At 39.8% G+C, this 27,501-nt stretch overlaps 1 protein-coding gene and 1 pseudogene across 1 annotated transcript in view; one reads left to right on the top strand and one right to left on the bottom strand.

Annotated features, from left to right (window-relative positions):
- Positions 1–1,947: 1,947 nt before the first annotated feature.
- On the bottom strand, positions 1,948–2,803 carry LOC109569454 (large ribosomal subunit protein eL6 pseudogene; annotated as a pseudogene).
- Positions 2,804–7,025: 4,222 nt separating this feature from the next.
- The window catches only part of NLRP14 (NLR family pyrin domain containing 14), a 38,251-nt gene continuing 17,775 nt past the window's right edge, over positions 7,026–27,501 (top strand). Inside the window, exons 1-5 of the mRNA XM_019974756.2 lie at positions 7,026–7,379; positions 8,631–8,702; positions 12,800–14,396; positions 16,717–16,881; positions 19,739–19,906. Coding sequence (XP_019830315.2) covers positions 7,088–7,379; positions 8,631–8,702; positions 12,800–14,396; positions 16,717–16,881; positions 19,739–19,906 — 2,294 coding nt within the window. The 5' untranslated portion in view covers positions 7,026–7,087. The remainder of the gene's footprint in view (positions 7,380–8,630; positions 8,703–12,799; positions 14,397–16,716; positions 16,882–19,738; positions 19,907–27,501) is intronic.

Below are 27,501 nucleotides of genomic sequence, written 5' to 3'. Positions count from 1 at the left end.
GTCAACCTCTACCCCCATAGTATTGAGAGTTTATCACTCACACTCCTTCTCCCCCAGCAGAGACCTAAAATTGCTCTCTTCACAGAAGTTTCCCTTGAACTCCCACTGGCCAAATTGAAGTACAGGTATTCATTTCTGTCTTTTTTTAACATTTGACAAATATATTGCCTTTCACCTTTTTATTTTTTTCACTTAAGTAATGTAATCTGATTAAAGAAAGTTGTCACAAATTGTCCGAAGCCCAAAACACAACCGTGGTTGACACTTTGCTGTATTTGGTTTTTTTTTTTTTTAATGCAGGGGTTTCAGTTCTTTGGTTGTAACCCTTACACTCTTGCCATTTGCTTTTAACCATGCATGTGTTGCATATTGCTGAATGAAGAGATCATTTTAATAGCTGAAAAAGTGTTTCATTTTTTATGCATTCATTAATCATCTTTAAATTTTAATCAGTTGACAATTATTTATGTTATGCACAAAAAATTATTCTGTTTTGCCCAATACTTTCTTTTCTGTATTTGTAATTCTTCTCATTGGTTAATTTCCCAGAGAGAGGTTACTGATTGAAAAGTCATGCATGTTTTTGAAGTGCTGCATAGTTGTGTTAAACATGCAGCTTTCCAAGAGTGTAGCAAATAACATTTACACTAACAATGTTCCATCCCATTCTCATTGTCAATGGGGTGTTGTTTTTAAAGTTTATTTTTGCCATTTTAATAAGTGTGGAGTGGTATCACCTGGTTTGTGTTAGTTTGGTATCTGCTTAAGTTTGACCATTTTCTGAAATATTTATTATCCATTTTCCCCTCTATCTGGAGCGGTTATTTGCAATAATTTTAGTGCTTTTCTAATACATTTGTCTTATTTTTTTCTGGTCATATGAACTAAAATCGTTGTTTTAGAGGACACTATAACTCATATAGAAGACAGTATTCAAAATAAATGTGCATTTAGTGAGTGAAAACTTAATGATTACCCATGTAAACCATCACCAGATCAAGGAATAGAACATTACTGTTACTATACTACACTATATTAACTTATTACCATTACTATAGAGTGCCCAAGAGCCCAGGGGATCATTCCTGATTACAAATTCCTCCCTCCCTGCAGAGGTAACAATAAACCAGTTTTTATGGTAGCTACTTCCTTACCACTAGCCCATTTTTAAAATATGGCTTTAACACTTATACATATATCTGTAAACAGTATACCAGTTTCATTTTTTTTACTTTTTTCGTTTTGATATTTTTTATAAATTATATGGTATATAATCTTTGGGGGGTTGACTTCTTTCATGGGTTATGTTTGTGTGGTTCATCCTAATGGCATGTAGCTACAAGTCATATATTTTCTTTGCTGTCTAGGATTTTGATGTATGAATTTATTGCAGTTTATTTATTGGTTCTACTTATAGGTTTACTCTGGATCTTTTCCAGTGCTTACGAATTGGCAAACAATGCTGATGTGGCTATTTTTGTATGTCTCTTGGCATATACTTGCACACACACATTTCTGCGAGGTATATTCTGAGGACTGTAATTGCTAAGCCATAGGGTATACATAAATTCAACTAAAAATAACCATTTTGTTTTAGAATAGTTTTAGATTTACGGAAAGAGTTCTCATGCACCCATCACCCTATTTTCCTTATTTTTAACATCTTGTATTACTGTAGTATGTTTGTAACAGCAAAGATATGAACTAAAACAATTAATTCCCACTTAGTTCAGCTTTCACAATATTTTTCCTGGTATTCTTTCTGCTCTTGAATCCTTTCCAAGACACCATATTGCCTTTAGGCATCTTGTCTCCTTAGTCTTCTCTGGTCTGTAACAGTTTCTCAGTCTTTCCTTATTTTTTTTCAGTTTTGTGGTTTTTATGGGGAGGGGCAGGGTGGGGGCTCCAGGATGTACAAGTTACTTAATTAGGTTCTTTGTAAGAAGTTCAGAACACTACTTAGCAAGGATAAATTCCATTTGTGAAAGCAAAGACAGAGTGGGGGTAGCCCTGGAGCTGAGGAACAGCTTTGATTTCTTTGCAGAATTTGTGAGTCCACACCCTTTCTGATGAGCCTTGTGCTGCTCTGTAGTCTTCTATTTCTCCCTCTGTGGGTCAGAGATCTCACCTTCCTGTTGCCTGGACTTACATAGCTGCTTCTTGAAGTAAGTATCAGTGAGATGTTCTGGGATTTTCACTCCACTGATATCAATTTTAGAGGAGGTGGTAATGACAGATTTCTGGTGTGTTCTGTGCAGAGGAACTTGATTGAGGGACAGAGGCCCAGTCACAAGTAGCAAGCTGCTGCTCGGCTTGCTTCAGGAAACTGCCCCTCTTGCCTCTGTGGCGCCCAGTGAGGGTGATCTGTATGGCCCCTGGAGTGATGCTGGTGCCCTGCTTTCTCACAGGCTTACTGAAGGGTTTTCTGCCATGACTCAGCAGCTTTCCAGGCACATCTTCAGTACAATAATACCTAAGCATTTTGCGCAGTTTGACCACTCAGGTACCACCATTCTTGTCACCACCAACTGGTTTTGTGACAGTAGCAAGAACCTGCATCTTCTTTTTCTTTTCAACCTTGGAGTTTGCCACTGAGTACTTCCTCTTGTACAAGGCCTTTCTGCAACACATAGCCGATTGGGAATATCTACCAATTCCTCTGATCTGGACAGGGTTTCAGCTGCAGTGGGGTTTCCCCTTCTTAACCTTCTTCACTTTTCAAATTTTCTCACCAGCATCAGCCTTCTTGGCTTTAGGTTTTCTTACCCTTAGTATCTGGCTTCTCAGCCTTTTCACCCGCCATCTTGCAAGATAGGAAAGAGCTCAGTCTTTCCTTATTTCCTTATTTTTGATCTTGATAGTTTTGAGAAGTACTGGCCAGGTATTTTGTAGCATTTTATTTAAGTCTGTCTAATATTTTCCTCATGGTTAGACTGGATTACAGATTTAGGAGAAGAATATCACAGTGGTTATAAGCCTTTCTCATCAGTCACATCAGTGGTATATACTGTCAGTGGTGACTTATGGTTGATGATATTAACCTTCATCACCAGTGTTTGCCAGGTTTCTTCACGGTTCACACTCCTAGGTGGTAGTGGGCTGGGGGTAAGATCTACCTCCTGGAGGAGGAAACTGCTACGTAAAGTATTTGGAATTCTTTTGTAAGATTTGTCTCTCCCCACCCCACCCCCATTAATTTATTTTTTCAGTCCTTTATCTATCAGTTTGGACTTAGAGACACTTAGCCTTTAGGTTATAATCCAATACAATGTTATTTACTTTTGCCACTGGGAGCTCTTTTGGGTTTGTTCTTGTGTATTTCTGATGTTCCTAATCCTTTTCCTTTCCTTACTTTCTGGCATAACAAGAAGCTCTAGACTCAGCTCATATACTCCCAGCCTCAGCTCTAGAATCAACAGTTTCTCCAAGGAGCCCTCATTAATAGTTAATGCCAACAGTTCTAAAGTGGTTTTACTAATTTAAACTTCAGCCCTTTACTTGTCAAATTTCCTATAAACATTAGCTGTTTTCAGTTTACTTTTTGCATTTGAATTCCTATGGACAAGAAGTTTTATTTTCAACATATTTAACAATGTATCTCCTGATAGTTATCCTGATTCTTGATCATTTCCCTTAATTTTCCCAAGCTGCTAAGTTCCTGATCTCCTAAGGTGTAATGAATATGCTCTGCTTTATCCCAGTCTGCTTTAACAATGTACTGATTTATGTATCTGAGATTTGTTATGTGAGGATAAGAATTTTTGTCTGAATGGTTTACAAGTTGTCCTAATAATCTTCACTGAATGTTTCCCTTCACAGTTACATTTCTTGTCTTACATGCTGCCTTTTCCTGAGCTGTCTACTGTTTCTTTGATTTGTTACAGTAATGACATAGAGAAGGGCTGATGAGTTGTATATACAGCAGTGGAGGTTAAAGCTTTGAAATTGGTTTCAACTGGGGCAATATGCTCCCCTGGGGACATAGGGCAATGTCCAAAGACATATCTTCACAGCTGTGGGAGATTGAGGTTCTAATGGCATGTGGTGGTCAGCGTCCAGGAAGGCCACTGAACATCATACAGTGCACTTACAGTGTCCCCCAAATAAAGAATCATCTGGCAAAAGATGTTAATGGTGGTGAGGTTGAGAAACTGTTATAGGAGATTCAAGTGGCCCTATAAAGGAAGTCAGGCAGAAACACATGAAAAGGGTAGGAATATCCTGTTTCTTACATAGAATGCAACTTTTCCAAGACCTTGTCATCTCTACCCTCTTTGGAAAAGAATCCCTCCTTCCTTATGTTCTGCCATTATATATTTAGAAGTCTTCCCTTTCCCCTAGCCCAGTGTTGAGCAAAAGTCAGGTATCAGAGCATAGTCATGCAGATTTCATTAAATCAGAATTTCCAGTCCCTGAAAAATAAAATTAAAAGGCAAATGGTTGATAGTAGAAAGAAAATGAGCTTTGTAGCCTGATAAGTTCCTTGTCAACTCTGTAACCTGGGCAAACTTATTAAGTTCTAAGTCCATGTATCTGTAAAATGTAGATAAAACCAAGCTTTGGGGACTAGAGAACATTTTCATAAACTATCTCAGTAGGTTCTCAAGAAATATGATAATTATTAATACATGCTGAGAGAATAACTTATTTTGAGCAAATATTCTTTAATTATCATAGGTGGTAAAAATTTCCATCAATAAATTTGCAAATTGAAATAGATCCTCTTAGGCCATGGGTTTCTATTCTAGTTCAGAACATTTTGGAATTTATGAATGCCTTTCCAGAAACAAGAGTCACACCAGATAACATCTGCTTTCTTCTTCCCAAAAATACAAGCAAAGGATGATCACAAAACAGGAAAAAAAGAAAAATCCTTAAAGAACAACATAAAATCTTTGGAAAAGAGGCCAAGGCATATTGTACTCTATCAGAGTTGTAGATATCATTCTGTAGAAACCCAAGGGATTCAGAAGTTACAAATCTTGGCTCAAAGGAACACCTAGAAAGACAGGAGGAAGATGAAGTATGAGGTATTATAAGAGCCAAAGAGGACATCAAGAATTAAGACACTGTTAAAATTGTAATATTATATATATGGGACCCTATAAATTAGGGGCATGCATTATCTTCTAATCCTTGCAGAGGTAGGTACTGTTATTTTTATTATTTAAAAATATAAAAATCGAATCCCCCAAATGCCTACCTATTGGGTTTTACAACAGTGATCATTGGTATGAGTTTTCCCAGTGAAACTGGGATAGCAAAAGTTAGATTACAGGGGACTGAGGAGGTATAATAGGGAAAGTATAGAAGACGGAGGATGTTTGAAGATGAAGGAGATGTGGAGTAAAGGAAATATTTGTAAAATACTAAGGTGAACTTGGGCATGTTTAAATGCTGGTGAGAAGGACCTAGAGGACAGGGAGAAATTGAGGCTCGAGAAGGGAAGAGAATTTTTGATGGACTAAGTCCCTTAATTCCTGATGCTGATAAGATTCAGATCACAGGTGAAGGAATGAGCTGTAGAAAAGGAGCTAGTGCTCATATCTTTTGTTACAGGAAAAGAAGGAACAGATGAGCCCCCCTGCAGTGATAACTGTACATTTCTGGGCAGGAAGTTGAGGGTGTGGTATTCTATATCGCATTTTCCCTCACCTACCATATTTTGTATGTTCTGGAGAAATTTTAGTGTTCCTTTGAAATTTCCTCAAATTGCCTCCTTTTTGCGTTTTTTAAAAAATTATTGTAGAACATGTTTTGGTTGGATTCTATGGATAATGTGGAGTATTTCTACAGTGCCATTAAAGCAAACAAAAACAATCCTGAAACAGCTGATAACTCACCAATTACTATATGAGAAAGTCCTAATTTACCTTGTAATTTTGAGACAATTCACCTTCTGTTTAAGAAGTAAAATTTCCCTCTGTACATTTTTTTCTTCCCCTATTCATCTTTTCCAGTTCCACTGGCCAGAGTAGCAGGTGGCCTATGAAAGGCTGGAAAGGAGAGGAGGGCTTGAAGATCTAGGATGAGTTCCAGGTGTATCACTTACTAGCTCTGTCTCTTTAGGCAAATCACTGAAGAGGTAATGGGGAACTTGAACTTAAGATTTAAATGATTAACTGGAGTTCCTGTGCTAAATGAGAAATTGAATAAGGCTCTTAAGATGGCTGATAAATAAGGAAAACACAGGGCTCAGAAGACTAAGATTTAATAGCATCTGAAGAACTGTCATGGGAGTGAGGGGATGAAACTGTTCAGTTAACTAGAAAGTATTAGTTTAAGAGTTTAAAAGATTCTACAGAGTTTGAGTAGTTGTTGATGATAAAGTCTGAGTGAGAACATTGGAGTGAAGTGCTGGAGTGGAATGAGGTCATGAGAGTCGAGGTCAGGGATGGGTGAGAATGCTCTTTTGGAAGGGCTTTACATTTGAATTCACCTATAATAATTTTGGTATTGAATAGATGTGAAAGGAGCTTGTGAGCTCGGGAACACAGAGTATCAGGAGCTGGTATGGATTTATGACTAGAGTTGACATGACCAGACTAGGAAAAAGATGACATATGCCAATTGCATGTCATGCTTTAAGAGTAATGGTGGAGGTACAATAATAACATTTTATAGTTTGAGATGTATGCTGGGTGTTGGTAGGGGAGAGAGTGAATGAAGAAATTTGCCAGTACTTAGTAGGAGCCTGTTCTGAGCCAGGTGATACATGAACTCTACCTCATTTAATCCAGACCATGGTCCTCTGAAATTGGTTCTGATGTCCTTGCTTTGCAGAAGAGTAATGAGAGATGGATTGCCTTCCTTGATTTCTTACAGCTCATAAGCATGGGGCTGGGAGAAACTCTGGGGAAGGTGAAAGAAACATAATTAGAGAAATGCTTTTATGATAGAAAATATATTACAGTAGACAGGAGGTTAGTACTGAGCCTGAAACAGTGGGCTTCAATAAGTTTGTTGAATTAGTCTGTGTTTTTAGAGGTATTTCATTCTCTAATCTTACTTTTCCACAGGTCCCAGTTATCCCATGTTCTTTGGATTATCTTCCCCACTGAAGCTTGAATATTAATCCATAGACAAGATGACGCATTTGTCGTCTTCCTCCTTCTTTTCTGATTTTGGGCTGCTATTGTATTTGGAGGAGCTAAACAAAGAGGAATTAATTAGATTCAAGTCATTTCTAAAGAATGAGACCCTGGAACCCAGGTCCTGCAGGATACCCTGGTCTGAAGTGAAGAAAGCCAAGCGGAAGGATTTGGCTGACTTGATGAGCAAGTATTATCCAGGAGAGCAAGCCTGGGAGGTGGCTCTCAGTATCTTTGGCAAGATGAACCTGAAGGATCTGTGTCAGAGAGCAAAAGCAGAGATCAACTGTGAGTGATGTTGGAGACATACCTAGGGGTGGGGAGAAGGGGGTGCTTCCTGGAGCCCATTGATTCTGTGAAAGGGATTTGGGAATGAAGTCCAGGCCATTCTCTGGTACACAAGTTCCATGGTGGTCAGGTATATAATGGGAGTTTGTTAGATCATTTGAGGAGCACTAAAAGGCTGAAGAGTTTTGAGTACTGTTGTTCAGTATGGCTCCTTAGGATATGCTATGCTAAGTCGCTTCAGTCGTGTCCGACTCTGTGCAACCCCATGGACTGTAGCCTGCCAGGCTCCTCTGTCCATGGGGTTCTCCAGGCAAGAATTGTGGAGTGGGTTGCCATGCCCTTCTCCAGAGTATGGCTCCTTAATTGGCAGTAATTCATCCATCTGGTACCGATTAAAATGATTAAAAGAACAGAATGATTAGAAAGAATTACCCCACCTAGTGTTCTTTTGCCTAAACTACAAATAAAGTAATTGCTGCTGCTGCGAAGTCGCTTCAGTCGTGTCCGACTCTGTGCGACCCCATAGATGGCAGCCCACCAGGATCCCCTGTCCCTGGGATTCTCCAGGCAAGAACACTGGAGTGGGTTGCCATTTCCTTCTCCAGTGTATGAAAATGAGAAGTCAAAGTGAAGTCGCTCAGTCGTGGCTGACTCTTAGCGACCCCATGGACTGCAGCCTACCAGGCTCCTCCATCCATGGGATTTTCCAGGCAACAGTACTGGAGTGGGTTGCCATTACCTTCTCCAAATAAAGTAATTAGGCTGGCCTAAATTTTAAGAATACTCAAATATGACCTTAAATTTTTGCTGAAATATGAGGAATGGGCAAAAAAAAATATTAAGGGACATAAAAACTATTTTTTGTCATTCCTAGGTGTGAAATACTGTAGACATCTAAAATTCCTTACTCACATTTAAGGCTTTACAGCTCCAAAATGTATATCCATTGTTTCTTTTGAGCCTCACCACATCCCTATGAGGTCAGTACAGACCCTTACTTAGGCTTAGACTAGACCACTTGCCTTAGAGTTACAGGGTGGGAGGCATGGCGAGAAGTGTCCTGCTTCAGTGTTCTCACCACATCACTTTTCCGTCAGCTAAGCTGGTGGAGTCTGGGGCTCTGTTGGCTCTAGTTTCTTAAATCCAGGTGATCATAGAATTGGACCACTGAGGAAAATTCTGGCCCCTGTGTGGCTGTCAGCAAATTCTTGTGTTTGGTAAATCTCATGTTCCTTTTGGAATCTGTTGCAGGGACTGCCCAGACCATGAGAACAGAGGACACCGAGGCCAGAGAGGTACAGGGTGATCAGGAAGCAGTGCTGGGTAAGTAGGTGGGCTTTTTGTCAGATTTGGGAGGTTTGAGCTTTTGAAACATAATGGGGGAAGATTATCTCTCAGGAGACTTTTGTTCAACTCCTGCTAATTTCTTACGATATACTACCTGCTCAGTGATTATCATGGAGAAGGCAATGGCACCCCAATTCAGTACTCTTGTCTGGAAAATCCCATGGTCGGAGGAGCCTGGAAAGCTGCAGTCCATGGGGTCGATGAGGGTCGGACACGACTGAGTGACTTCCCTTTCACTTTTCACTTTCATGCATTGGAGAAGGAAATGGCAACCTACTCCAGTGTTCTTGCCTGGAGAATCCCAGGGATGGGGGAGCCTGGTGGGCTGCCGTCTATGGGGTTGCACAGAGTCGGACACGACTGATGCGACTTAGCAGCAGCAGCAGTGATTATCATTCAGAAAGAATTGACAAAACCAGCTCTCTGGACAAAATCAGACACAGGACCGTGTTAATTCAGAGTCTTTAGAAATGACCCTGTCACTTGATAGTCTGATGAACAAAGGTATCTTAATATCTTGTTTTATGGACTGAAGAGTTCATAAGAGTTCGTAAGAGTTGGCAGGGAAAATTTGGCTTGTTGCATCTCTTCTGTTCAAAATGATACTGTAATTGAGTTCCAGGATGGTGACCAACTAATCTACATAAAATGTAATTTCTAGGACCAGGTTTTCTTAGTCCTAATTCAATACCATTTCCAGTCGCCCTGCTTTGTTTTGAATTCTATATTAGCTGAATCCCAGTTTCTATAAATTGAAATATAATACACAGAAAATGGGACCATATGAGAAGCCTTTGTTCTTAACTCAGCTATGCTGCTTTTTAATGGGCTACATTATTTCATTCAAGAAATAATTGAGAGTCTACTTTGTTCCAAGAACTAATAAATAAAAATTTCCTATTGTATCAAATGATTCTGAAGATAAGTTCCTGCTTGGGCCGTGATTTCTGATACAATATAAGGAGCTGTAAATTTAGGAAACCAAGATTCTACCTCCATAGAAATTTACTTTGTAAAATTTGGAAGATAGATAAAGTATTACAAAGAAAGTAGATTATCCTTGTAACCCTGATTTTTATAAAGTGCAGCAACGTCTGAGATGTTATACCATAAAAAGGAGTATCTGACTTCTAATACCATACCTTCTCCTGAGGGAGAAATAAGGATAATTTAGTGGGATCTGAACTTTGTTAGATGTTTGTACTGAAGGCCTTAGTAGAACAAAGAAAAGAATGATATACTTTAAAAAAATTAAAGTAATTCCAGCTTGAGATGTGTGCTGTGAATGAAAAATATACTATGTTCTGAGAGAATGTATGGAGGAAGGAATCCCATTAGTATTCAGATGGGGATTGCATTGAATCTGTAGGTTGCCTTGGGTGATATGGTCATCTTCACTTTCTGGAGAGTTTTTATCCTAAATGGATATGAATTTTGTCAGAAGCTTTTTTGGCATCTATTTAAATAATTGTATGATTTTTGTTATTTGTTAATGCAGTCTCACACTTATTGATTTGCAGATACTGAACTCTCCTTGGGGATAAATCCCACTTGATCATGGTGTATGATCCTTTTAATGTGTTGTTGAATTTGGATTGCTGTGTTTTGTTGTGGGTTTTTACGTCTACGTTCAATGGTGATATTGGCCTGTAATTTTCTCTGGGATCTTTGTCTGATTTTGGTATCAAGGTTATGGTGGCCTCATAGAATGGATTTGGAAGTATTACTTCCCCTGAAATTTTTTGGAATTGTTTCAGAAGGTTAGATTTTAAGTCTTCTCTAAATGTTTGATGGAAGTCACCTGTGAAGCCGTGGTCCTAGACCTTTGTTATGGTCCACAGTTTCAACTTCAGTACTTGCGATTCATCTGTTCATGTATTTTATTTATTCATGGTTCAATCTTGAGAGATTGTATCTTTCTAAGAATTTGTCCATTTCTTCCAGGTTGTCCATTTTATTGGTATATAGTTTCTTGTGGTAGTCTCTGCTTATCCTTTCTATTTCCATGGTGTCCCATGTAATTTCTTCTTTTTCATTTCTAATTTTATTGATTTGAGCCTGCTCCCTTTTTTTCCTGGTGAGTCTGTCTAAATGTTTATCAATTTTGTGTATCTTTTCAAAGAATCAGCTTTTAGTTTCATTGATCTTTGCTATAGTTTTATCTCTGTTTCATTTATTTCTGCTCTAATTTTTGTAATTTATTTCCTTCTCCTATTTTTAGGTTTGTTTGTTCTTCTTTCTCTAGTTTTAGATGTTAGGTTATTTGTTTGTGATTTTTCTTGTTTCCTGAGGTAAGATTTTATTGCTATCAACTTCCCTCTTAGAACTGCTTTTGCTGGATCCTGTAGGATTTGGATCATTGTGGTTTCATTTTCATTTATCTCTGGGTATTTTTTGATTTCCTCTTTGATTTCTTCAGTGATCCATTGGCTGTTTAGTAGCATATTGTCTAGCCTCCTTGTGTTTGTGTCTGTGTCTATGTATTAGGTAGGTCTGTCCTACGAGGCCCAGCAGCACACTTCCCCCTGGTCAGCAGAGCCCTATGGTCTGGGGGTGGCCCCTGTGCAGGCCCCATGGGCCCTTCTGTTGTGGCAGGGCTGGCTACTGTGGATGCACTGGTAGGCATGGCTGGCCCCTGGTCCAGTTGGTTGCTAGGCCCTGCCTCATGCAGAGGCTACTGGCTGCTGGTGGAACTGATCTCAGAGGAGCTGGCGGCATGGCCTGGGGGGTCCTTGTCTGGTGCTGTCCCACTGGTGAGGGGGGCTGGGTTGTGGCTGGCTTGAAGCCCAGGTTTGCTAGAGCTGATGTTGACCTGCCACTGGGTGGGGTTGGGGCATGTTGTGACTGGTTACAGAGTCTGGGATGACCTGGTGGTGGGTAGGGCCAGATCACAAGTGCCTGGCTTTGGGAGTACAGGGGTGCCAGGACTAGCTGGTCTGTTGTTGGGTGGAGCCAGATCCCGATGTGACCAGCTGTGGAGCTCTGCGGGGTTCCAGGGCTGGTGCTGGCCCACTGATGGGCGGATCCAGGTTTGGCTATGGACTGGGGGTCCTACAGGTGGTAGATGAGACCAGATTCCAGGGCCATTGCTGGCCCACTGGTGGTTGGGGCTGGATTCCGGGGAAGCTGACTGAGGAGCCTAAGATATCTTAGAGCTGGTGTTTCCCTGCTGGTAGGTAGGGCCCCAGAGACTAGTGCTGACTAGCTGGTGGACATGGCTGGGTCCTGGTGCTAGTGAACTAGGGGAAGGATTCCAAAATGACTCTTGCCAGCACCCGTGTTTTCCTGGTAAAATCAACTCCCAAAGTGGCTGCTGTCAGTGTTGTGAGGGTAAGTCTCAGGTGCCTTCTGCCTCCCTGGGAGGCTTTCCAAGATCAGCTACTTACTCAAGTTCCTTTCATATTACTGCTTCTACTCTGGGTTTCAACATGTGAGATTTTGTGTGTGCCCTTTAAGAGCAGAGTCTGTGTTTCTCTCAGCCTTCCAGGCTCTCCTGAAAGTAAGCCCTGCTGTCTTCAAAGCCAAATGTTCCATGGGCTCATCTTCCTAGGGCAGGACCCCAGGGCTGAGAAGCTCAGTGTGGGGCTCAACTCTTGCTCCTTGAGAAACATGTTTGCAACTGTTCATGCCCATTAATGTTTTATCTGTATAAAGCAGATTACTTTAATCTGTAGTTCAGATCTGTCTTCAGATCCTGTCTGGCTGTTAGTGTTAATTGTTGCCTTTGTTCTCTTTTTATCTGGAGAATGGCTCTGTTCTCCATACATACCATTTTTTTTTTTCTCTATAGAAGTACAAAGAAGAAAAAATACTTCTGGAATGAATCTAATTTTTATTTTCCATCATAAATTTCTGCATTGTCAATTATTTTTTTCCACAATTTATAATATGAGTTTTAAACCCACAGAAATATTTTTATTTACATTCTTTTCTCATCTAAACCAGCTGTGCTTTGATTTCAGCCTGTATCACTCCTACTCTATGTCCAATATTCTTAACATTGCAAATCATAGAATTAATTTTGATCATGTGTATCTTTTTTTTTTTTTCAATCTCCCTTCTAACTGACTTAGGTGATGGAGCAGAATACAGAATTCAAATAAGGGAAAAATTTCGCAACATGTTAGATAAGAACCATTTGCTTGGGAAATCTGGAGATTTCTGTCATGAAATTGCTCAGGAAGGCCGAGAACTGTTGGAACGTTTGTTTGGTGAAGAAGTTGGAACCGAAGAGCAGCCACAGACGGTGGTCCTTCAAGGGGCTGCTGGAATAGGCAAAACAACGTTGGTGAGAATGATGATGTTAGATTGGGCACAGGGCAACCTCTACCAGCAGAAATTTACCTATGTTTTTTATCTCAATGCAAGAGAAATCAACCAGTTGAGAGAGAGAAGCTTTGTTCAGTTGCTGTCAAAGGACTGGCCCAGCACAGAAGGTCCCATTGAAAGGATTATGTCCCAGCCAAGTCGTCTCCTTTTTATTATTGATAGTTTTGATGAACTGAACTTTGCCTTTGAGGAGCCTGAGTTTGTGCTGTGTGCAGACTGGACCCAAGTACATCCTGTGTCCTTCCTCATGAGTAGTTTGCTGAGAAAAGTGATGCTCCCTGAGTCATCCTTGTTGGTGACGACAAAACTCACAGCTTGGAGGAAACTAAAGCCTTTGTTGAAGAATCGGCATTCTATACAGTTACTAGGTATGTCTGAGGATGCAAGACAGGAATATATTTACCAGTTTTTTGAAGACCAGAGTTGGGCCCTGCAAGTATTCAGTTGCCTAAGAAACAGTGTGATGCTTTTTAACATGTGCAAAGTCCCCGCAGTGTGCTGGGTCGTTTGTAATTGTCTGGAGCAGCAAATGGAAAAGGGTGCTGATATCACGCTGACTTGCAAGACAACCACTTCTCTGTTTGCCTGCTGTATCTCTAGCTTGTTGACACAAGTAGATAGAAGCTTTCCTGGTCTACCCAGCCAAACCCAACTGAGGAGCCTGTGCCACTTGGCTGCCAAAGGAGTATGGACTATGACATATGTATTTTACAAGGAAAATCTCAGAAGACATGGGTTAGTGAAATCTGATGTTTCAATTTTCCTAGACACAAATATTCTTCAAAAGGACACAGAGTATGAAAACTGCTACGTGTTCACCCACCTACACATTCAGGAGTTTTTTGCAGCAATGTTCTATGTGTTGGAAGGCAATTGGGACGCCAGGGACGATTCCCTTCAGTCTTTTGAAAATTTGGAGCTGGTGCTTGAAAGCAGCAGTTATAAAGACCCCCATTTGTCACAGATGAAATGCTTTTTGTTCGGCCTTTTGAATGAAGATCGAATGAAACAACTGGAGGAAACTTTTAACTGTACAATGTCACTGGAGGTGAAATGGACAATACTTCAGTGGATGGAAACACTGGGTAGCAGTGAACAGCTTCCATCACACCTGGTTTTTCTGGAGTTGTTTTTCCACTTGTATGAGACTCAAGATGAAGTATTTGTAAGCCAGGCAATGAGATATTTCCAAAAGGTTGTCATTAATATTTGTGAGGAAATCCATTTGCTTTTGTCTTCATTCTGCCTGAAGCACTGCCAGTGTTTACGGACCATGAAGCTGATGGTAACTGGGGTATTTGAGAAGAAGATGTTAAACTCAAGCTTCCCACCTGAAACTTGGTAAGTGGGTTAGGTCAGTTCCCTGGAAGTGCCCTGAAAGGGAATGCAGGACGTAGATGTTGTCAGAGGGAGGGGAGGAGTTGTTTAACTGAGGTCCCAGAGCCAGGATAACCTTTCAGAATTGTCCCACCTTGAGACAAGGAGGCCAGGCACTGAAACCCCCTATTGACCAGTCACAGCTACTGGTAAGGAATGGGCAAAATGTGCCTGCAGTTGCTGTCTTGGCCTGAGGGCAATCCCCAGAGAAGCACTTGGCTGAGAGCTTCCAGCAACTAGGGAATGAGTGTTTCAGTTCTCAAGGAGGGAGGCAGCACGGTGCTAACTTCCGTCCACTATAATATATTCTTTTTAAAAAAATAGAGACCAGGAATTTCTTGCTGAACCCAGAGTACATAGCTCATTTGTCTGGGCTGTTTCACTTTACTGACCTCACTCACCTTCCCTATTACCTTGATATAGTTTGGCCTTTGCATGAAAGATTTAGCCCTTTAACACCATAAATAGTGAGATAAGAAATAGTAGGTGCTGAAGGAGTGTTTTGAAAGACTAAATGCACCTTCAGCATTTTATGCATATTATTTTACCCTCTCTTCTTTCTCAAGTTACTTTTTCTAACTCTCTTGAACTATGGTATCAGTTCCAGATTTAATTGATTAAGGGCTTGGGGCTTCCCTGGTGGCTCCGAGGGTAAAGCGTCTGCTTGCATTGCAGGAGACCTGGGTTCGATCCCTGGGTCGGGAAGATCCCCTGGAGAAGGGAATGGCAACCCATTCCAGTATTCTTGCCTGGGAAATCCCATGGACGGAGAATCCTGGTAGGCTACAGTCCATGGGGTCACAAAGAGTCGGACACGACTGAGCAACTTCACTTCACTTCATGTGGCACACAGCTATATAATCACAGAATATTTAACATGTTATCCAAGCTAATGCTGGTCAAAACCATATCTCAATTTATTTTTAAGATTATAAAACTGAAACTCAGAGAAGTTCACCCAGAAAGTTACAGTTATTAGTTATTGATTCAAGCACAGATCAAATAATAGCTAACATTTGCTTAACACATACCCAGTATCCCTCTAAGTACCAGCTCGTTTAGTCTCCAATAATCCTACGTAGGTGCTGTTATTTCCATTTTACTTATAAAAAACTGAGGTACCAAGAAAGAACATAACTTGATTGAGGTTACACATCTGATTATAGGTATTTGGTTTTCCAACTTTACCCAAGTTTTCTCATTGCCATTACATACAAATGTATTCCTCTTATAAGAACATACATTTCATTTCTCTTGGAACTGTGGAAGTAGGAATTGTAGGCTGGGATGCTATGACCTTTCCTGTCCTTAGGGAGTTGTGAGTAATCACCTGCAGTCAATTTTCTTAATTCTGACTTCATAGTTCTACTTATAGAAGACATGATTGAACCCAGAACATTAGAATGTATTTTATGCCTAATAATAAGTATTAGGAAGGAATTCTAGCAACTGTATTGCTAGTCTTTGTGCTACTTTTCCCTCATCTATGTTATAGTGTTATCTGATACTAGAGTTGCCATTGTTGTGAAAATAAGAGACCGAGAATCCTGTGTTTTTTTAAGAGACATTATAGGTGACCTTAGCCTATTTTATGACATAACTACATTGTAAACCTCACAAGAGCGGGATCTCTTGTTCACCATTTTATACATCGTATGCAGTAAGTACTTGAATGTCTGAATGAATGACTTACCACCTCAATCTCAAATTTAAGACCCTGAGTGATGTAGAGACCACCCCTCTGCAATGTCATTCATCCCAATTTAAGCAAGGCATGGGGGAACCAATATTTATTGAGTAGTGAAGTGGATCACTATATTGCCATTTCAAACTACGCAGTTTTTACATACGAATTATTTTGAATTAAAGGCATCTGAGTTCTCAAAATTCCTTATTTGCCTAAAAGCAGAGCCTTCCAAAAGATCTCAGCTTTTTAAATTAGCTGTCATAAATCCCCTCCCCAGAATAACTCTAATCTTGTCTTTGTGAAGGCAGCAGTTGGCACCACACTCAGACATTATTATCACCATGATATCTTCAGGCTCTCCTCTAAGGGGCCCGTTTACCTTACCAAAAAGCCATTTGTTTTCCTGTAAGTGCCCTTTCTCCCTCTGCCTTTCCTCTAGTAATTGAGGTATGTAGACTCCAAATTCCAACCACTCCTTTGAGTTACTCCTAACTGAGTAGCAAAGGACACTTGTTTTCACTCAGTACCATCTTCTGAGAGTTGCCTGAGCGGAAACAGATTTGTTGGTCTTTTCTTTTTCTAATCATTTAGGCAAAGGGCTGGCAGTCACATTTTTCATTGGTGGCAAGACCTCTGTTCTGTGCTTCATACAAACAAACACTTGAGAGAAGTGATCTTGTGTCACAGCAACCTTGATGAATTAGCAATGAAGATTTTTAATCTAGAGCTAAGGCACCCAAACTGTAAACTACAAAAACTACGGTAAGTCTGGCATGAGAACATGGAGTTCTTCTTCTTTCTTTCTTTATCCCACCTCCCACTCCTACTCATTAGGGGGAACTAGTAGTAAACAGAAATTAAAATCTACTGCATAAAATACTCTTAAGAACACCACCTATGGAAACGTCTGGAGTTGTGGGAACATAAGTAACTTTTTCTGGGGAAAACTGCACAGAGCATAGAAGTGGTTGACCTGGTTTTTGAGGCTTGATTAGGAATTTTCTAGATAAAAAGGAACATAGAACTAAGGCATTCTACTCAGGTCAACAAAGCATTTTCAAAGATAAGTTCTGTTTTTTCCCCATTCAATACAATGCACAGATGTTAAGTGTTTAGTTCATTAGGTTTTGACAGTTGCATATACCTTTGTAACAAATACCCAAAACAAGATAGAGAGTAATTCCCTCCCCTCGTAAAGTTTCCATGTAATCTTTTCTCTATTTACTTCTCTCACTCTGTCCTGTCATAAAGGCAACCACTTTCTGACCTCTATGACTGTACATTAGCTTTGTCTATTCTTGGAACTCATTTAGATTGATTCATGTGTTCATCTTATTTTGCTCAACAAAAGGTTTTTTGAAATTCATGGTATTGCATGTTTCAGTCATTCGTTTAATTACTGATTAGCATTCCCTTGTAATGATATACTACAACTTGCTTACTTATTTTCTTATTAATGGATCTTTGGGTTATTTCCAGTTTATGGCTGTTATGAATAAGGCTTCTATGAATATTTTGTACCAACCTTTTTTTATGACATGTTCTTATCTCTTGGGCTAATACCTAAGGATGGAATTATTAGCTCATAGATATATATTTAACTTTTTAAAAAATTCCCAACCAGTTCTTCAAAGTGGTTTTACCATTTTATAATCTTGCCTGCATCGTGTATACGTTCCAGCTGCTCCTCATCCTTGCCAACATTTGCTATTTCCTTTTCAAAATTTTTATATCTTCATTTTATTTTAGATACCCTACCACTTTTTTACATTTGCTTGTTCACATCTCTCTCTCTTGTCTGTTGGCTCCACCAGGAGCTGGAACCTATCCTATTTGTCTCTGTATTCGATGCCCATCAGTGTGCCCAATGCCTGATTGGTGCTCAGTAATATGTAGTGAATGCTGAACAAATAATTGAGACTTGTTGTTTCCATTAGCACTGGAGATGAATGTTCTTTTTTCAGGAAACAGGCTTCTCTTTAAATATTTCCCTTAGAATCTCAAGTAAGTAGATGAAGTCTGGTCTTGCATATATTTATAAATGTTGTTGACATATGCCCATATGTGATGATGACGTAGTCAAGTCCTTTTCACTTACCCGCCTTCATCTCCCCCACAGTGACCCTTCACTGGATGCCACCAACTCAAATTTCAACAACAGCTGATACTGGGGCTTCCCAGGTGGCGCCAGTGGTAAAGAACCTGCCTACCAATGCAGGAGATATAAGAGACGTGGGTTTGATTCCTGGGTCGGGAAGATCCCCTGGAGGAGGGCATGGCAACCCATTCCAGTATTCTTGCCTGGAGAATCCCATGGACAGAGGAGCCTGCTGGGCTACAGTCCAAGGGGTAGCAAAGAGTTAGACACAACTGAGGCAACGCAGCATGCAGTGTCTTCTCTGGGCTTAAATGGCTCCCTCTTTTAGAATGCGAGAGTCTCTTATGGGGGATAACACCATGAAGACGGCTCTCAGTCTTTCTCACCTTAGTATCACCTTACTCAAATCCCTTTTCCCTGACAAGGGATTTCAACTTACGTTTAGTGAGTGCATTAGGCACCTTTACTATATGATGATACCTAGCACTCTAAATGGATATAAAGCTTTATTCTTTTGGTGTGCTTGGCTGGATGAGGGGTGAGGGTGAAAGGTGCTGCTGAGTCACTTCGGTCGTGTCCGACTCTGTGCGACCCCATAGACGGCAGCCCACCAGGCTCCCCCGTCCCTGGGATTCTCCAGGCAAGAACACTGGAGTGGGTTGCCATTTCCTTCTCCAATGCATGAAAGTGAAAAGGGAAAGTGAAGTCGCTCAGTCGTGGCTGACTCTTGGCGACCCCATGGACTGCAGCCTACCAGGCTCCTCTGTCCATGGGATTTTCCAGGCAAGAGTACTGGAGTGGGGTGCCATTGCCTTCTGCTAAAGTGAAGGGAGATGATATCACAGGTTTCTGAACGGTTAGAAATATGACTATACTGGGCATTTGGGGCCAGCAGTGGCACTGGAGGACCCAGGCTTAAGTCTCTGACAAAGTTAGATGGAAACTTAAAAATTGGCCGATTTAACTTACTTCATATTTTGCTTTCCGTTGTCTCTCTCTCTACACCTAACAAAGCCCATGAGGTGACAGGAAATATTTTGAAAAAATGTGTTTTGCTAATTATGCATATCAAATAGTTGATATTAACTGTGAACTCACGTTGGCTTATTTAAAGGATTAATGTTGTGAATTAATGTTGTCATGCAGTATTTGGAATAGCCCCAATAATATTTGGTCATTGTTCCTAAGACTAAAGAGTTTAAAAAAAAAAACAAACAAAAAAGAACCCTCTTCTGCTTTCCTTATGTTACACCTTCTTTTCCTTCAAGGTTGAAAAACAAATTGAGAGTATTGGTTGTCAGGATATAATGGACATCTAAGTCATAACTCAGTCTTTTTCCTAGGCAGCATGCTGAATCCTGAGTATATGATCTTGACCTGGAATATGAGAAACCTAGTGTCAAATAAGAGATGGCAGAAATAGTTAGACAGTGTCTAAGAGCTGGGCTTGAAAAGAAAAGGATGTTGTAATCAGGGACAGAGATGATGATGTAATCTCTCCTGTGTATTTTTCTTCTGAAGGTTGAGATTTACTTCTTTCCCTGACCTTTGTCAGGGTATCTCTGGTTCTTTGACTCACAATCAGAATCTGATACATCTTGACCTGAAAGGGAGTGATATAGGGGATGATGGAGTGAAGTCATTATGTGAAGCCTTGAAACACCCAGACTGTAAACTACAGAGTCTAAGGTAAGTCATGAGTTTTGTGCGTGTGTGTGTGTGTGTTTATAATTGAGACTTTTGTCTGTCCAAATAGACTCTTACAGCCTGGACTTGCTATTCTTTGGGCTAACTTAAATTTACTTTCCTGATACAAAATAGCAGGGATTAATAGATTCAGGCTTCTTTCCTCCCAATAGGACCTACAACTCCTCCCACCTCCCCCACTGAAGAACTCCATTGTATAGTTCTCTGTGTCTCCATCTTCTAAGTCTGGGGGAAAAAATGGGAGCAGACCCAGAATTTGTAAGTTTTTCATATTTAAATGCAGGCATACTCACTGTATCTTTGAACTCTCACAGAAAAGAATGCACCACAGGTGGGTGGGGTGTGCAATGCTGTGGTGGACTAAACTTTTTTAACTTAATTTTGGATAATGAATCCCCCTTACCTTGTAATTGCAACACAGTGACCAGGTCAGAAAGTTGAGGAATATCAGTGCAGCAGCTGTCAAGACACTTGCTAGCTCTCACACACTACTGACAGGCCTGACCTTCTTTACAAAAGTGAGAAGGTTAGCAATCATACTTGCTCTCCACATTGTGTAACAGGTTTCAAGAAAGATCTTATTTTCCAAGGAAAGGCACTTAAATCAACTTCTCACAAAATAAAAACAACCAAAAAAGAAAAACAAAAAATCATTACAGTAAGTTTTACCTTAGAAGTTTTTGAAATCCTTAGGTTCAGTTCAGGGGAGCAAGACTGAACCTTGATACATGAAGGGCCAAGGTAAGGCTGTATTTGTGGGGAGCAAATTATAATCTCTATGTGGACAAAAACCAGTGAAATCTGAAACAAGACCTTCTTTTTAACAATAGGCAAAAGTATCATTGGGATTTTTTAAAGTCTCACCAGTTTTTACGGGATGAAATTCACAGGATATCTGCAAAAGTTTTTGGTTAATTCTTAATCATGTGTAGAGTTCAATTGTCAGCAGGCCAGCCTAGGGTATTGGTTTTACCAACTACAAGGACATTTTAGGTCACTTTGAGGAAATCTCTCCTCTGTCCAAGCATAAAACATATTAGCAGCAAAGGGTTGTTAAATGGAGGGAAAGATGTTTTCTTGTAGTAGGAGCCATGGAGCCAAGAAAAATGCCTTGGCACTTGACAGATCAGCAGGCTGTGATAAGATTCCTTTCATCAGTTGAGATTTGAATAAGGCATTCCACTGATGAACCTTGATGTAGGCCCAAGTATTAGACTTTCAAATAGGAAACCATTTCTCCAAGTCAACTATTACAGGGCTGTTGCACCAGTGCGTAGAATGTTTGGAGGCAGAAGTCATCAGAGTTTTGTATATTGTCTAACACTCTATTCTGTAGGACTGGATGTTTTCTCAGTGTGGGTGGCCACTGGGGAGTAATCAGTCTCATTAAACATTTCATATCATGAAATATTCCTAGGAAAAACTCCAGTTCTGTGTTTGCTTTAGGCCTCCTGTTATGAGAGTTAGAAACAGCCTGAGTGGCCACGATTGCCTTGTTCAGGCATAGATCATGCTGAGCTTAACATTTTAGAATTGCATTTTGATATTTCACTCCCCCTGCTGAATGTAGATGATGCGGGCAGCGAAAGTGTTGATAAATTAGTGGGTCTTTGCCAGTTTGTTTCACCAAATATGATCCCCAATTGCTACAGGGACTTAGCAAATTTAGAAATAGTGTTTTAAAACGATTTAAATTGTAAAGAGACTCATATCAGCCCTTGCAAATGAACATATTGGAAAGGTACACACAATCACTAATTTTCGTGTGAATATTTCACGATGATATTTACCAAAGGTTTTCCCCCACAAGAGGAGAAAGATCTTGTCTCCCTGTCTTAATAACTTCTTCCACATTGTGATAACAGGGTAGCTCTTAAAATATGTTGAACACATGGGATGGGGGATGTTGGACATGCATTTACTGCCTAATTGTGCCCGGAATCCTGTCTTAGTTTGCCTGTACTCTGCTGTTGTGGTTACAAGCAAGGTGAGGGAGCAATCATTGGTTCCACCAAACAGCCACCTGAAGAATGCCAAAATGGTATAAATGCAAAACACCCCTTAGATCCTCAAAGGTTTTGAGTTAGGACTAACATTCTAGAAAGAGAGCATCTAAAATGGTTGCTAGAAGAAACTGACTAGTTGCCAAATATAAACAGAAGGTACTTGAGAATGTCAGATATCCACTCTAATATCACATAGAGTCACAATCTTGGCTCTATTATTAAGTAGAATAGAATACTTTATAATATTAATAGGTAGAGTGCATATGGTCCAGTAGAAATGTTTGCTTTTCCAGGCTTGAAGAACTTGCAGTTTATTACACTTGTTTACAGTCCTTAAGAGCCCAAAGCATAATGAGCCATGATAAACATGCACAGACTTTGGCAAAGTGAGAGTATACACTTTGAAACTGAAAGTTCTGCCATCTGCATAGGTGATACAGCAGGCAGAGACTTGAAAACTGAACTGCCAATCCTCTCTTCTCTCTCACAGAAATCTTTCATTCATCAGATTTAATAAACCTTCATATGTATATTTATACAGCTTCATAATCACCCCAAATAATGTTTAAATGAAGTATCATTTAAACATTTAAGCCCTAACTTTTAAAATGCATATAATATGGGACATAAGACAATTCATTGATTTGGGGGAATTATTTGATCTATAAGGGAACTGTAAGATTTTGCTACTATAATTTGAGTAATATGAACAAGAAATGGTAACAGAGTATTGTTAAGAAAGTAATTTATTTTCTGTCTTTGAAGTTTAATTTCTGTATATGCATTTAGATAAGCACACATAACTAATTCTTAAAATGTTACATTACTCTGAGCCTCCAAAATCAATGAGTAGGTTTAGAAAATATATTTGACATTCAGTTCAGTTCAGTCGCTCAGTCGTGTCCGACTCTTTGCGACCCCATGAATCGCAGCACGCCAGGCCTCCCTGTCCATCACCAACTCCCGGAGTTCACTCAAAATCACGTCCATCGAGTCAGTGATGCCATCCAGCCATCTCATCCTATGTCGTCCCCTTCTCCTCCTGCCCCCAGTCCCTCCCAGCATCAGAGTCTTTTCCAATGAGTCAACTCTTCGCATGAGGTGGCCAAAGTACTGGAGTTTCAGCTTTAGCATCATTCCTTCCAAAGAAATCCCAGGGCTGATCTCTTTCAGAATGGACTGGTTGGATCTTCTTGCAGTCCAAGGGACTCTCAAAAGTCTTCTCCAGCACCACAGTTCAAAAGCATCAATTCTTCGGTGCTCAGCCTTCTTCACAGTCCAACTCTCACATCCATACATGACCACAGGAAAAACCATAGCCTTGACTAGACGAACCTTTGTTGGCAAAGTAATATCTCTGCTTTTGAATATGCTATCTAGGTTGGTCATAACTTTCCTTCCAAGGAGTAAGCATCTTTTAATTTCATGGCTGCAGTCACCATCTGTAGTGATTTTGGAGCACAAAAAAATAAAGTCTGACACTGTTTCCATTGTTTCCCCATCTATTTCCCATGAAGTGATGGGACCAGATGCCATGATCTTCGTTTTCTGAATGTTGAGCTTTAAGGCAACTTTTTCACTCTCCACTTTCAATTTCATCAAGAGGCTTTTTAGTTCCTCTTCACTTTCTGCCATAAGGGTGGTGTCATCTGCATATCTGAGATGATTGATATTTCTCCTGACAATCTTGATTCCAGCTTGTGCTTCTTCCAGCCCAGAGTTTCTCATGATGTATTCTGCATATAAGTTAAATAAGCAGGGTGACAATATACAGCCTTGACGTACTCCTTTTCCTATTCGGAACCAGTCTGTTGTTCCATGTCCAGTTCTAACTGTTGCTTCCTGACCTGCATACAGATTTCTCAAGAGGCAGGTCAGATGGTCTGGTATTCCCATCTCTTTCAGAATTTTCCACAGTTTATTGTGATTAACACAGTCAAAGGCTTTGGCATAGTCAATAAAGCAGAAATAGATGTTTTTCTGGAACTCTTGCTTTTTTGATGATCCAGCGGATGTTGGCAATTTGGTCTCTGGTTCCTCTGCCTTTTCTAAAACCAGCTTGAACATCTGGAAGTTCACGGTTCGTGTATTGCTGAAGCCTGGCTTGGAGAATTTTGAGCATTACTTTACTAGCATGTGAGATGAGTGCAATTGTGCGGTAGTTTGAGCATTCTTTGACATTGTTTTTCTTTGGGATTGGAATGAAAACTGACCTTTTCCAGTCCTGTGGCCACTGCTGAGTTTTCCAAATTAGCTGGCATATTGAGTGCAGCACTTTCACAGCATCATCTTTCAGGATTTGAAAGAGCTCAACTGGAATTCCATCACCTCCACTAGCTTTGTTTGTAGTGATGCTTTCTAAGGCCCACTTGACTTCACATTCCAGGATGTCTGGCTCTAGGTGAGTGATCACACCATCGTGATTATCTGGGTCATGAAGATCTTTTTTGTACAGTTCTTCTGTGTATTCTTGCCACCTCTTCTTAGTATCTTCTGCTTCTGTTAGGTCCATACCATGTCTGTCCTTTATTGAGTGCATGAAATATTCTGTGCATGAAATCTGTGCATGAAATATTCCTTTGGTATGTCTAATTTTCTTGAAGAGATCTCTAGTCTTTCCCATTCTGTTGTTTTCCTCTATTTTTTGCATTGATTGCTGAGGAAGGCTTTCTTATCTCTCCTTGCTATTCTTTGGAACTCTGCATTCAGATGTTTATATCTTTCCTTTTCTCCTTTGCTTTTCGCTTCTCTTCTTTTCACAGCTATTTGTAAGGCCTCCCCAGACAGCCATTTTGCTTTTTTGCATTTCTTTTCCATGGGGATGGTCTTGCTCCCTGTCTCCTGTACAATGTCACGAACCTCCGTCCATAGTTCATCAGGTACTCTATCAGATCTAGTCCCTTAAATCTATTTCTTACTTCCACTGTATAATCATAAGGGATTTGATTTAGGTCATACCTGATGATAGTATAATCACTGTTGGTAACTACGAATTTAGCAAAACAGTTTTATATCTCAAAGCTTGACCCAGATATCATGATGTTTATAATATTATCTGATTCCAAGATTTATAAAATTATAATTTATAAAGATGTCATTTATTTAACTCATTTAAATTATACACACAGATTTACATTTATATTCTTTTAAATATTAGCATAATAATTTGATCTATAAGAGAACTGTAAGAGATTTAAGTTCTTTAATTTAGATTTATTGTTAAAGAGATGGAAAACCTTGTGTGATCTAAAAAACCATGTGTGCATTTTTATTTCTCACTTTCGTAAAATCAGGGAGAAGTCCCATAGACATTTTAAGTCTCAAATTTTGGACCAAATTAACTTATCCCATGATTTATCTTGTTTGTGGTGCAGACGGTAAAGCGTCTGTCTACAATGCGGGAGACCTGGGTTCAATCCCTGGGTCGGGAAGATTCCCTGGAGAAGGAAATGGCAACCCAGTCCAGTATTCTTGCTAGAAAATCCCATGCTCGGAGGAGCCTGGTGCAGGCTACTGTCCACGGGGTCGCAAAGAGTCGGACATGACTGAGCGACTTCACTTTCTTTCACTTTAGAACAGGCCCATGAAGCCTATCCCACTAATGGAAAGGCCCTTTCTCTTGTGAGCATCATTTCCCTGGCACCTGTGGTACATTCAGCCCCTATGTGGATAACAGACAACTTCTGCAACCATTCTGCTTTGGCAACAACTCCATTCTGCTGTATCTCAATTTCTAGTTCATATCAGAAAACTCATCTCATACTCAGCAACAGAAAGAAATAACCTGCAAATAAAACACGCATTTTTAGAAAAGATAAATACACTCATACAGCTGTTCTGAGCTCCCCAAGAGTTCATGCTCTAGGACAGCAGGTCCTCCTCACCGAGGAATGGTGGCTTTCTTGGGTGATGCCTTTTGAGTGGCAGTTTTCTTACCGTAATCCTGTAGCACAGGAGAGCTTAACTCCACTGGGTCTCAACTCATGAATGAAGCTGTAGCAGCTTCCATCAGATAAAATTCGACCCTGACCACCTCTTGAACTGAGATAACTTATTCTAGGAGTGTAGATTCCTTCCTGTCAGTCCCATTGCCTAAGGACCATTTTATGGACCAGTGTCCCATGACAACTCATAAGAGCCACAGACAGCAATCAATAAGAACAACAAAAAAATAAAAATTATAATGTGTCTACTTTAAAGAGGCTTTGGAAGTTTTCAGCCAAGGGCCTCATTTTAGTGGCAACATTAAGAGACTGGTTCTCCAGCAAGACCTAAAAGTAAGTTAGTGCATCTTCTCTGTTTTGCTGGTTCATTATTTAGGGGTTAAGTATGGAGTCAGAAACCTCAGCTCTCACCTTCCCTTTGAGTCACTGGTGATTGAGTCACTGGTGATTGATATTACATATTAATAATAAGACAGGGCCTTCAAACTCTAGAAAAAGATTATACATTTTTATTATCGTAATGTGAGATGAGAATACTGATAAATCTTTTTTCTGATTTAACAAAATTCTTTCAATATTTGTAACATTTAGGAATTCCAAAATATCAATTTGAGTATTGAAAGAAAGACGTTATTATACAGGGCAATCAAAATTACAGACTTAAAAGCACTTAAAGGTTGATCTCACAAGACATAGCAACAATCGGTAAGGTTCAGGTACCCTATAAGATTCCCTTGTTATGATAAAACAATAAAACACAGCAAAAATGTTCTTACAAAATATCTTCTGATTTATGATACCATCTACTTTTCTTTGCAGATGCAAGGGAATGAGGGATCATTTTCTTTTTATGAGGCTGATATTTCATTCATCAAGCATTAGGAGGTCCATAGCTTAAATTCTATTAATTGGCACAAAGAAAAGAGATTGAGAAACTCAAACTTATAATATGGAAAAGATAAGAGCGAAATAGATTATGAACAAAGGGACTCTGGGTCATGTACTGTTTATATCTCCAGTCAGAAGCATTTTTTAACGTTTCAGTGCCACTTCTATTTCTTGATTCATAAATGAGCTGCATTTTGTCTCATGTCCAGCAAGTTATAGTGCCTGCTTTTAATTGGTAATTATTAGTTATTACTCTTCAGGGTTCCCGCTCATATGTATGCTTGATCAAATTCAACAGGATTACAGCATTTAAAATACCCTATGTAAAGCAATACATTTAGTATACCTCTGTCATATAATTTCCAGTATGTTCATTTAATCTAGGATTACAAGGGCTAGATATTCTACCTTTTGAACTCTTCTAAAACTTTCTATCATGGCAACACACATGATTCCAGAAATTATTTATACTTAATTCTTTAAATTTAATTTTTAATCAGTGTGTACTGCTAGTTTTTTGGTTTTGTTTTCTTAAACTCACCTTTCTCACTGTATAAGATCTTAATTTTGATTCATTGCACCATTGGCTAGTACAATTTTAAACTAATGTTTTCATGCAGTGTGTGTGAATGATACATTTGCCAACTTCCTTTATATACTTGGATTGCCTTCATAGATGAATTACAGCATATTTGGGTCTCAGGCCTCCACTCTCTTCTGCACGCTTTGACTTAGCTAT

The sequence above is a fragment of the Bos indicus genome, chromosome 15, assembly GCF_029378745.1.
Source record: "Bos indicus isolate NIAB-ARS_2022 breed Sahiwal x Tharparkar chromosome 15, NIAB-ARS_B.indTharparkar_mat_pri_1.0, whole genome shotgun sequence".
Classification (NCBI taxonomy): domain Eukaryota; kingdom Metazoa; phylum Chordata; class Mammalia; order Artiodactyla; family Bovidae; genus Bos; species Bos indicus.
Note: the sequence above shows the minus strand (reverse complement) of the source record. Positions and strands in the feature narration are given on the sequence as shown.